At 41.8% G+C, this 12,807-nt stretch overlaps 1 protein-coding gene across 8 annotated transcripts in view; it reads left to right on the forward strand.

Moving 5' to 3' along the window:
- DCX (doublecortin) overlaps nt 1–12,807 on the forward strand; it is a 122,963-nt gene that overhangs the window by 19,312 nt on the left and 90,844 nt on the right. For all 8 annotated transcript variants that reach the window (XM_082716745.1, XM_082716744.1, XM_082716746.1 and 5 more), the window contains exon 3: nt 6,108–6,448. In XM_082716745.1, coding sequence (XP_082572871.1) covers nt 6,108–6,448 — 341 coding nt within the window. The remainder of the gene's footprint in view (nt 1–6,107; nt 6,449–12,807) is intronic.

Raw genomic sequence — 12,807 nt, forward strand, 5'->3', positions numbered from 1 at the left:
TCATATAGCATTTACAACCACAAGCTGTAGTGGCCCTCAACCCCCTCCCAATCCTGAGTACTGCCCATGCAGTCAAGGAAATTCTGAGGTATCCCTAGGCTAGTGTTGAGAAATGTGACCCATTTTCCCACTGTTGCAGAGTCAGATGGGAAAGGGTACTTGGATAAGCAAGATAAAGAGGGAAGGGTCGTTTCTCTCCTGTTTTGTCCTTTGGAACTTCCCTTCTAGGAAGTGGAGGAGAAAAGTCCCTCGCCTTGTTCACCATTGGAAGAGGTTGAATGAAAGATTAAAGACATTCATACACACTGCTCCCCAAGAGACTTCACACTGGAAAAGTTTGGAAAGATTCCTGATGAAAAGTCTGAGTTAGTGGGTTCTAGTCATAGAGGCAGAAGGTTATCACAGGAAAAGAAATCCTTGGAATCAAATTGTCAATCCAAGATCTGCCACTTGCTAGCTCGTGTGATTTTGGGGAAACCATTTAGACTCCTCGAGCCTCAGTTTTTCATCTGTAAAGTGGAAATAACTAATTGAGGATTAAACAAGACTATGAGCATGAAGTGTACTATTATTCCTGGCATAGAGTAACACTCAGTAAAGGGTAGCTATGACTGTTGAGTTGTCCTTGTTTATAGCTTGCTAACGACATGACCATAGGTCTGTCCTTATCATCACTGTGAATAACCTTCTCTTTTTCAAAACAGCATTTTTGAAGAAAACAACCATTTTAAGGTATAATTTGTGTAACATAAAAATCACCCATTTAAGTGTACAATTCAATGATTTTTAGAAAATTTACCAAGTGGTACAACTATCATTGTAATCTAATTTTAGATCATTTTATTCACCCAGATTTTACCAATTAGCTGTCACTGCCCATTTCCCTCATTGTCTCCAACCCTAGGCAACAACCTACCTATTTTATGTCTCTATAGATTTGCCTATTATGGACATTTTATATAAACTGAATTATACATCATGTGGTCTTTTGTGATTGGCTTCCTTCCCTTAGAAAAATGTTTTCAAGGGTTATCTGTGTTGTGCCTTGTATCAGCACTTTTTTCCCTTTTATGGAGGAATAACATACCATTGCATGTATAGGCCACATCTTGTGTCCCTGTTGTAATACTCTTATATGTAGAAAGAGATTAGTAACACCTGCCTTCATTATCTATCAGGGTGGTTGAGAGGATATAATGAGAAATAGATAGAAAAACATACTGACAAGGTAAAACTATAGCTACAAGGTATTGTTACTATAACTACATTGTAACTATAGCTACAAGGTATTGTTGTTAGTGATGTAAAAAAAAAAGTAATGATGATGCTAGTGAAGGGTTGGAATGGCCAGAGGTTCCCAAACCTGTCTTCCTTTCACAAACTTTCAGAGACTTGGAAAAATACCAATTCCTGGGTCACACCCCAGATCTACTGAATCAAAATCTCCAGGGTTAGGGCTCCCAAATCTGTCTTTTTATAAATGTTCCCAGATGATTCTTATGAGCACGTAAACTTGAGAAATACTGGATTAGGTGATCGTGAGGTTCCTTTCAGATAACTACAGTGGTAGGGGTTCCTAGGAGTACAGAAGGCCTTGTTTTTGTTTTGCTTTTTTGTTTTCTAGATCTTAAAGGAATGATGGAGCATAGAACATACTGTTTTCAAATGGCCACTTTGTTAAATATTTAGACTAAAATAAAATGAAATAAAAAACAATGGGTTAATAATCACTCTGGCCTGTGATACTCCTTGTCTAATACCTCTAGTCTACTGTCTGTTAGATACTGAAAGTCAAAAGGGGAAAGTTTGGGGCCCAAATCAGGTTATTTACATCAGCTTTTCCACAGCTCCTTGGGTACACAAAGAGTCAGTGAAGCCATGAAGGTTGTGATCATATATGTATTAGTCATATTCCCAGTGGGTCAATGAATGAAACCCACCAGTGACTTTCCCTTTTGTGTTGCTTAGTCTTCCATCTCTAAGTCATTCTCCTTCCTTTCCTGACCAATTCTTTCCCCAGTTCCTTGTTTGTGAGTACCTATATCAATCTTAGGGGTACTGTTTTGAGCATTATTACATGGACCATGGGACAGAATATTTCCAACTGGGACTGTCTTGTTGGAAAATCTGAGTTGAATGGTGACACTAGTTATGATCCAGTTCCTTTGCCATATCTCATTTGAAAAGAGATGAGATGAGATGAAACCACCCTCCCACTAATTTATCCTTTAGCTACTAAAGCAGGCACATCGCCAAGGAGAAGGATTTAAAGATACCTGGGAGAGAGACACATCATTAATAGATATGAGGATACAATAAAGTATCATTTAATATTTTCCTTCTTGAGTGAGGAAACCCTGGCAAAGAGGAGGAAGCCCAGTCAGAAGTGTTTCTGCACTGAGGAAACATGAATGCATTAAATGTTTTTGAAAATGGGGCCTACTGAAAGTGAATGGAGGTAGACATTAGATCATCTTGAGCCCACAGCTTGCTCCCTTCCTGCACTTTCAGCTGTACTTCCATGACTTCATTTCCTTACCCCCTCATCCTGAAGCAGATTGTCAATCTAGCCAATTGTCGCCTTGCTTGCCTCTGAAGCTAGCTTGCCTTCTAGGCTTTCTATGGGTGGGAAGTGGCCCTTGGATGCTGTGGCAGGATGGGAACCCAGCTGTGTAATGTTGAAACACACCTCATCCAGCTCCAAGTGCCAGGGAGCTGGGCGTGCAGGAAGCATGGAGCTCTGGCAGCAGACGTTGCAGATGTTTGCAAAATCAGAACAAGGAGGCCTTGGTCTAGAGAAGGAGTGCCTTTGATGTCTTTCTAGTAGTACAAGTGGAGAGTCCTCAGTAGTAGACACCTATTTCTTTAACATTTAATGACCGTAATAACTTTACCTTCTACAGCCTTCTGGGGTTGGAAAAGAGAAGAAAATTCCTTCTTATAGACCTTTAGGGCTGGAAGGGGACTGAGATGTCGCTTAGTGTAATACCTTCAATTTGATGATGGAAAAGCTGGGACTCAGATATTAAGTGATTTCCCTGAGGTCACATTGCTCATAAAGACCTGATTGGGACCAGAATTCAGGTCTGTCTGATTCCCCAAGATGCTGCCCTCAACTGCAATACATATCCCGCCCTCTGGTAGGGGCTGCTTGATTACAGGGCAGGCTATGCGTGTGTGAGGACAGGGGTCATGTGGGAAATCTCTGCCCCTTCCCCTTAATTTTGCTGTGAACCTAGAATGGCCCTAAAAAAAATAAAGTCTTACAAAATATCCTGCCCTCAGTGCGCATCGGCAGTGGCAGCAAGTGGCTTCGCTGGGGTCAACCATTGAGCTCCTGGGTATGGCATTTTCAGCAACCAGACACTTCCTCTTAACCAGCAGGAAATCCTTATCTTTAAGGCCTGGGCAGTGGTCATACTATGTAACTATCATAGCTCAGTTCCAAGATGGATGCCTTTGCTTCTTTCTCTTTTCTTTCCTTGGGCTTTCGCTCCTCCTCTTTTAATTTCCTTTCTCTCAGCCCTTTCTTCCTCCTTTCCTCCTTGCTCTTTCTTTCTTGTTCTCTCTCCATTCCTTCAGATTAGGGGTTTAATGATAACGAGAGGTGGGTCTTATCAAGTGCTTACCATGCACCAGGCTCTGGGATCAGCACTTGCTAGCCACCATCTGATTTGGGCCTCGCTCCCACCTTGTGAGGTAGGTACTGTTATTATCATTCCCACTTTGCAGACTAGCAACTGAAGCCAGGGGAAGTTAGGTAACTTGCCCAAGGACACGCAGCTGTGTTTTGGAGACCCCATTCCTACTGACATCACATCAGCTGTTCTTTTTCCATTATTCCATATTGGGGCCAAAAGGAGAGAATGGAGAGACTAAAATGTACTGTTGGAAGGACTGCAACATAGATTTGGCTGAGAGCTGGGCCTTCCGGAAAGTTCCTGGTGCCATATGATACTATAGCTGTCTGCCATCATGTTCATTTTCATCTGGGGGTGGTTAATCATACTCATAGTTCAGAGGCTTAAGAGGTTTAAGAGATGGGAGCAAAATACGTCTGGAGTCCCAATAGGGCTACACAGCTGACTCTCTAGAGGAGACTGTAGATGAGTGAAATCATAAATATATAGCCTCACACATTTCTACACTACCAGTTGTCAGAGTCTTAAAGTACTTGACAAGTTATGGAAAACATCTGACTCAAAGGCACTGGCCTCTTGGAAGGTACCTGTGAATCTGGTGGCATGCTAATGTGAGGGGCCATTTCTAGGGTGTAGGGGATATTGGCTGTGAATAGATGGAATTTAAAGGCCCCCTTCACCCTTTTAAGTCACAAACTAAAGACCCTAGCCTCTAATCACTTGGGTTAGGTTGGATTAGCCAGCAAGGGAGCCAGAGAAATTAGGGTTTCTTTTGGCTGAGTTCTTTGATTACTCCATCCCGGAGGGGTGTGTGTGTGTGAGTCTGTGTGTGTGCGCGCACGCGCATGTGCACCAAGTGGGAGAGGATGCCCATGTTCACCTATAAACCATCCCTTGATCCTGTCAAGACAGAAGACTAATAGCCTCTGGGACTCAGGGCAGTGTTGGAAGCCCCTCACCCTTCCCCTTCACACATACACATAAATGTCCACAAAAGTGCCCTAGAGAATCTGACTGAATCTTCTCTCCTCACTAACTGAGAAATTTATTAATTAACACAACTTAAAGGATTTGGTGCTACAGCAAAGCAATCGATATTTGCAAAAGGAGTAAATTATCAACCCAGTGCTTCTGAATGTCCCTGTGTGGTTCTCCTGCTGAGACCAAAGGAAGAGCCACCAGATTATAATTGTATTTAATGCTTTCTTTGCCCTGGCCAGGGTTCACTTACTTATTTATTTAGAGTTATTACTGATGAGTTAAGCCTGATTAACTCACACTAGTTTTCTGCAGCTCAACCTCTGGATGAACTTCTGTATACCTTGAGGCTAATGTGTTTTACGAAACATTTTCCAATACTCTCTCTCCCCCAAGCTGAGCCTACCTCTCTTCCTCTTTTCTCTAGCTTCTAGTTCCAGGCGTCTAATCCCCCGCTCCTGCCCCTTGCCTCTGGCCCCTGTGTTTCTTCCGCTGTATTAGTCATTTCCTCCAGCCCAAGGTAAATGTGAAAATTATACTAGATTCCTCCAATCCATAAATCTGGCTGTATAATGTATTCTCACATCTCCACCTCATTACTTGTGGCAGTCAAGGGGGAGCCCTGGTGAAGATGGCTTTGAACACACAGATCGAGGGTGTAGTGTTTAGGAAAATGGAAAGATGAGGGTTGGGTGGTGGAAACAGAGGAAAGTATTTCTCAAGCAATGACTAGATTTGCAAACACAAGCAGCGGTGTGTGTCTGTGTGTACATGTTGTTATTTAAACAGTTTTTCCACTTGGGTTTGGAGGTGAGCAGTAAAGGACACAACTATACACACATACATAATCGCCACACACACATACACACACACATTTCACATTTCAGTATTCTACTACTTAGCCATATACTCTGTGCAAAGGACAATCTGGCTTCTTGACAAATATGAACTCTATGCCCAATATGCAAGGACACTTGGGTCACTTTAACTTGGAATAAACTGTATTCATTCTGAGAGTTCTCTTTGGTTTATACTATAACCATGGAATGGGGCTGTGAGTTCAGAAACAGGACAGGAACCTTAAGAAATAGAGACATGTTAAAAACACTCCAGTAATGCCTCCTAGATATTAACAAACATCTGAGAAACTGACATAGGCATTTCAACTGCAATAAAATCCTACAAAGCTTAAGAACCTGGTTTATTCGATTATATTTAGATGTGTTCATTGTCCTTGAAACCCTTAGCTTTATAGCATTTGTCAACTTAGGTATGCCATTGTAATGAAGAATGTTTTGCTGATGACTTGCCCTTGAATTTGAAACAAGGTGAGTTGTTAGAGAGACAGTCCAATTAGAAATTTTGCCTATGGTTGATTACTATCACCATATATCCAAAAGTCCTACTCCAAGGTCAGTGTGCATTAATTTGGTTAGAATAGTCCAAGTATCTGCTATTCAACTAATTACCACTTATTTCTTCCCTTAGGGGAAAGCTACGTTTGTTCCTCAGACAACTTCTTTAAAAAGGTGGAGTACACCAAGAATGTCAATCCCAACTGGTCTGTCAACGTGAAGACTTCTGCCAATATGAAAGCCCCCCAGTCCCTGGCTAGCAGCAATAGTGCCCAGGCCAGAGAGAACAAGGACTTTGTGCGCCCCAAGCTGGTGACCATCATCCGCAGTGGGGTGAAGCCTCGGAAGGCTGTACGTGTGCTTCTGAACAAGAAGACAGCCCACTCTTTTGAGCAAGTCCTCACTGATATCACTGAAGCCATCAAGCTGGAGACTGGAGTTGTCAAAAAACTCTACACACTGGATGGAAAACAGGTAAGCACTTTTCTTCTCAGTTGTGCCAGATACCTGGATGCCCACCCTGTACCTGAGGCATCATTTTTGGGTGGGTTGGGGGGGGGGTCTCTTCCTCCATCTCCATTATCGCTACCTGATATTTTAAATCTCCCTGGGAAGAAAGGTCTTTTCAGCAGACCAAGCAATGGACCATATGTCTGAGCCTTTGAAATTCATTCTGCTTCTGTCTTTTCAAGTTGAATGGTCACTTAACCTCAAATTTCTGGTCTGCTAAGCAGAGGACCTAGAATCTAGGTCCTACACATTCTTATGAATAGTAATGTAGCTATTATGCAATGCAACCTTGATCATTCGATGCATATGATTCAAAATAAGATTTGTTGGCTCCTTTCTTCTGAGGCAGTCTCTTGTTTGTGTTCAGGGTCCATTCTGGTGAAAAGAGGTTGAAATAACCCCTCATAGTTGATGAAAGGACTCAGATACAGGGGGAGCACTGAAGTGTTGGGTTCATTGCCTTTGCCTCACACTAGACCACGTTTTTTCTTTCTCCCTTTTCCATGTGACATAGCTGTCTTAATTTGGTTCCACTGATGGTTTTGTGTGAGAAAGGGACTATTTCAGGATCCTAAAATTAGCCCAAGAAAGATGCTGCCATCTGTTCCTCTCCAAATCAGGTTCTTCATGTCATTGGTTATGCTACTAAAGTGCCACCTATATTAATATCTGGGAAAGAATGCAGCCAGGCATCTCCATCAGACAGATGCACCATTCTCTTGAGCATAGGGAGCTGTAATTGTATGACAAAATACGTTCCAAAGGAATTGGAACAGTGGCTGGTTCTGGTGGCTCCAAAGGGAATCCTGGTCTCCCATCAGAGAAGACAACTGTGGATTATTATCAGTCCATACTTTCTACCCCTTAAAATATCTTTGGTGTTTGAACAACTAGATAGATTCTAAAGAAGCAGACTCTATGCATCAGTGTGACTGATGAGTGTTCAAATGCAGAACTATGGCTCCTCCGAAAATTTCTGACATAGACCGTGGTGTTTCAAGATTTTACATTTCTGGTAAAACTCAAACTCAGGTATGTGAGAACATTTCTAAATTTGGGACCTCTATCTGTTCCTCATTTTGTGATCTGAGCAACACCTGGAATCATTGGTTGTATGTAATTTGTGTGTGTTGTACCAAAGCAATGAATTTACCCACAGTGGGAAAAGTCTGAACTCCTCAGCATCTCTCAAAGAGTATCTCTTTCCTGAGGACCAGGTATATAATAAATAGGAGCTTCCCAGGAATAGGTTTAATCACTGGAAACCTCATCTTGGAGAAATAGAACCTAGGAATTTTAGGATCACTGGATATTAGCATTGACAGGGACCTGAGAAGCCATGATATTTAATCTCTTGCTTATGGCAAGGGTATACTCTATAACCATTTCAGCTTAGTCCACTGTTGTAAAGCTGTGAGTTTTAGAAAGATTCACCTTATATTGAGCATAAGTTTACTTCTCTATACTTTCAGTCTCTTGAAGTAATGTATGACAAACACAAATCAAGGACATAAGACTGGGAATCTGAAGAGTTGGTTTCTAGTATTAATATTGCAACTTACTGTGTGACCTTGGGCTAATCACTTAACTATCCGAAGCCTTCTGCTTCTCTGTGCAAAGGGGCTGGTCACACCTGCACCACTCAAGCTCGCAGAATTCTCCTGGAGATCAAAATAAATAATGGATATGAAAGCACTCTGTAAATTAAAACACAAGATGTAAATATGTATGCATACAATTAATTCATCATTAAATGATACAAAATATGTAAGTTGATAAACAATTTACATATATATCAATAAACAATATTTCTTTCCCCTCCACTCTACCGCTGTCATTCTTAGAATGAATTTCCAATACTTTGTAGCAATATACCACATCTTGGCGTTCTTGGGGTTGCTCTCAAGGTTAAATGAAGCAACATCCCTCTCTCCCAGGTGAGCGAGCTCCAGTCCAGTGATGGGTGGATTTTCATCCTACAGCAAGCCACACAGAACAGCACGTTTTCTCCAACTCCTTCAAGCACTGACTCCCATTTCTTTGGGGAGCACATTACAAAATGTCAATGTATGACATAATGTGTGTATAGAAACATTGTGAAACAGTGCTCAGGGGAGCAGAACAATGTCTTGGCAGGCATCCTTGCCTCTCTATATAGTTCATTCTCATTAAAATATCTCCCTCTGGGGGTGTTTGGGTGTCTCAGTTGGTTAAGAGTCTAACTACTGATTTTTGGGTCAGGTCATGATCTCAGATCGAGCCTTATGTTGGCCTCTGCACTGGGCGTGAAGCCTGCTTAAGATTCTCCCTCTTTCTTTCCCTCTGCCCCTCACCCCTCCCTGAAAAAAAATGTCTCCCTCTGCCTACTTGGACCCCTGGGGTTATCTTTTAAGGCCTGTTTTTAATATCTTATTATCTCTGTAAGCTCTGTCTTCACTGTGCAAAGTTAAAGCAGTCTCAAACTTTTTTTTTTTTTTTAATGCTCAGCTGCTGATATGTTGTGGAATCTCTATATGTGATTTTTAAAAAATGTATTTATTTGACAGAGAGAGATCACAAGTAGGCAGAGAGGCAGGCAGAGAGAGAGGGGGGAAGCAGTCTCCCTGCTGAGCAGAGAGCCCCTTGTGGGGTTCGATCCCAGGACCCTGAGATCATGACCTGAGCTGAAGGCAGAGGCTTAACCCACTGAGCCACCCAGGTGCCCCTTGGAATCTCTATATGTGATTGTTGATTGAATGGACTGACAAAGAGTTTCTCATATGGCTCAGATAGATGTTCTGAGATGTCCCGAGAAGCCCTCTCTTCTCAATGCCCCAAACACTATCCTTCGTCCATCAGAAAAGATAGGAGACTTCCAAAGGAGTGTGTATTGCCCCTGGGGAGCTCCTTCCTATTTGTTACTTACTTGGAAATCATGGAGGGCAGACCTTTAAGACAACATTTTCCAGAGTATATTCTAAAAATTGTCCCCATCTCCTGCTCCCCAGCAGCTTTTCATAAAACAGTTCTGTGGTCAAATAATGTGGTGAAATGCTGCAAATTATATGCCTTTCTTAGAGATTCACAGTGCTCGTTGGCACATTAAATGTTCTGAGAAGTCCTGCAGGAAGGAAACCCATTTAATTTAGACCCAGGATTTCCCAATTTTATTTAACCACAAACCTTTTTTATAGAATATATATATTATACATATATATATGTATAATATATATATTCTGCAGAGCACATGAGGAAATGCTGTTTACAGAAGATGCTGAATGATTAGGAACTAACTACCCTAACCTCACTGGTAAGATTGGTATGCATGGGGTAACCCACAAATCAAACATCGTTGTGCGGTTACAGCAAGGACATTAAATAACAAAATTTGGGGGTACAGGGACAAACCTACTAATTACAAAATAGGTGCTGAATATACTGAAAGTTAGCCAAACTCAAAATTTTGGAGCCCAGCCCATTCCCCAATACTGGTAATGACATCTCTAATGTTAACACCTGTCAGTCACTTTGATTACTGGTGGGTATTCTTGCTGCTTGGGCATAAGATCTTCCTCCATGCAGGCTGAAGGCCCATGTGTTGCAATGGCTTGGACTTGCTTGGATAGTCCATGTCTGTATTTGGCTAAATGTGGCACTAGGCAGAAAGGACAATGCACAGTCAAGGCTCTTTGTTATGGAACATTTTAATCATGAAATCAAGACCATCACTTCATTTTGGCCTTGTTCTGATCGGATCCCCAGTAGACAAAAATCACGTGGTTTTCTGCCTCATTGTTTAAATAATGATCAGTTAAAACAGCCCAGTTGATGATTCCAGATTTACTGTTGCTTCTGTCCTTGTGTGTGCCATTTGATTGATGGGCTTACGAGGATTGATGGGGAATCGGCAGACAGGACTGTCATCTCTTTCTCTCTGTTTTTATTTTGTCTGGATGGCTTTTGGAGCCCTTGATCTTTTTAGGGCTTAAGTTTTGTCAGTATGGAAAACAGATTTCCTTACCCATTGCCTCTGAGATATTTGGGTTCTGTGTAGACAGGGAAACTAACCATCATTAATACAAAGGGGTCTCCATTTATTCCTCACCTAAAGGAGTTGCTAATGAAATGAGTAGTTGGCAACACCCTTGCTACTCCCGTGGGCTGCAATGGATTTCCAGGAGATCAGGGAAGATATGAAGGTCTAGATGATGATGCATATTTTTAATTCTCTGGTGAGGTTGTTCTTTTATTCTTTGGCAGCTGGAGTGGTTGTTGCAGTGTGTTGACAAAATTATCCAAATATTAATTTCTATAAGCAGGCCACATGTTTATGCTTAAAGGTCATGGGTGCATAAAAACTAGAACCCAAATTCCTGGTTCACTTGATAGTAGTAGCTCTGTAGTCTAACCTTAAATTCATTTCTGTGAAGCACAGAGCATGGTGCTTCCATTAGAGATGCAGAGCTTTAATAATAGACTCTGAGCTTTTTGGCATCTTAAACAGGGGTGCAGCTGGTCCGCACCCCATCCATATTCATGCTACACTTATTGACATCTCTGGTCTCAGTTTTGTCCACATCCAAGGTCTGTGCAGTCAAAGATTTATCATTGCCTCAAGACGCATGCCCAAGTGATAAATATGGCCGTTAGTATGTGTGTTAGCTTTGTTAGGCCAGTTTTAAATTGGGTGAATTTATTTTATGTCTCTGTCTCTGTCTTTCTAGTACCAACTACTTGGATGGGGAATTGTAGGTCTCAGAATAACGTGAAAGGGTTTTAAGCCGATTCCAAGATTACCCATAGCCTTGGAAGCTAGAACAGGAGTTTTACCAAATGTTTTGAACCATAAGATGATGAAAGAGGAAAAATGAGAGCACAGAGGATGTTTGAGTGGCTGTTAAGTATTCCAGAAAAAAACTTGCTCCATCTTGCTTAACTAAATAACCGAGTGCTGCAAGCACAAAGGCAATCACAGAAAATACAGGAAGACAAGTTGGATTTAACCTTGAAAATGTTGAGTGCATTTCTCAAGGTGAATATGTCTTTATTTTGCTTGTGTAGCCAATCCCCCATCATCTCTGCCCCCTCCAGCCACATCTGGTCTTACTTAGATTCCCTGGCCTCCAACTCCCCCAAAGCCAACCTCTCCCTCCTCCTAGTGTTATGACTTTCAGCCAACATTGGGCTCAATCTAAAAGGCTATGTGGCCATAAATTATGCCCCAAGATGGAGGTCATTTACCCTTGACTTTCTCTTGAGCCAGTGAAGGCTGGAAAGATGATGTTTGTCTTATCAAAAGATCCCCCCTTCCCCAACCTTCCACAGATTCAATTCCTGGAGACAGACTTTGAGAAGACTGGCCTGAGCATGAAGTATAAAAGAGCAAATATGGGAAGCCAGGCTGGGCTCTTTGAAAGGAGACAGTTTGCAAACTACCTTGCCATATGTAGTGTATACATCAAGGTGTCTCACACTGAGGTAGATTCTGTGCTTTAAAAGAGAGCCTGTGATGGTGGTAGCCAAACAACAAATATGCCATCCTTCAGGAAAGAAAGGACTAAGTGTAGCTTGGCAATTGGTTATTTCTTCAGTAATTTATCCTCTTTGAATTTTATTGTTGGTGAGATGCTCTTGGCTTTGAGGAGTGAAGTGGGGCTTGGACATTTCCTTCAAAAGCTTTGGCATAAAATTCCAGTCTCCCACACTGACTAGTCTGTTGATATCCAACATTCAGCCTATGGAAGGAGCCCTAAACTTAGATTCAGAGACCTGAGTTCTAGTAGTCACTCAGCTCTCCACTAACCATGTGATATGGGGCCAATCACATCTCTTCTCCAGGTCTTAGGTTTTGAGATATGTACATGACCTGTAAGAGTACTTCTAGCTTCATGAGAACAGAGTATTTATCTCACGGTGTTGTTTCCATCTAGATATTTTTCATCAAGGTACTAGTCTTCTCAATGACCTTCAATTCTCTGTGCTCCCAGGATCTCCGATGTGATGTACTACTCACTTGGGTGGGTATGTTGTGTCCTAGGATGATCCCTACAGTATTTGTGCCATTCTCAATTTCAGATCTTTCTTGCAATTTCTGTGATAGCTTGACCAAAGAATATTTTCAAACTTAAAATTTTTGCTTTGACCTCTTTTTCTTTCCAGTGGATGACATGAGGTGTAGAGGGTGGAGGAATCATAAAACAATACAAGCTAAAAGCCAGCCTGCCAAAATTGTGACAGGCATTTGACAGTGCCATGATTAAGGTGTCTCCACCATCGTGGTGCCATTTTTCAGTGCTGGATCACTGCTGTTAGGGAAAGTTAACATCAGAGCTATTTCTTGAGTA

Source organism: Mustela nivalis (genome assembly GCF_964662115.1).
Source record: "Mustela nivalis genome assembly, chromosome: X".
NCBI classification, from domain to species: domain Eukaryota; kingdom Metazoa; phylum Chordata; class Mammalia; order Carnivora; family Mustelidae; genus Mustela; species Mustela nivalis.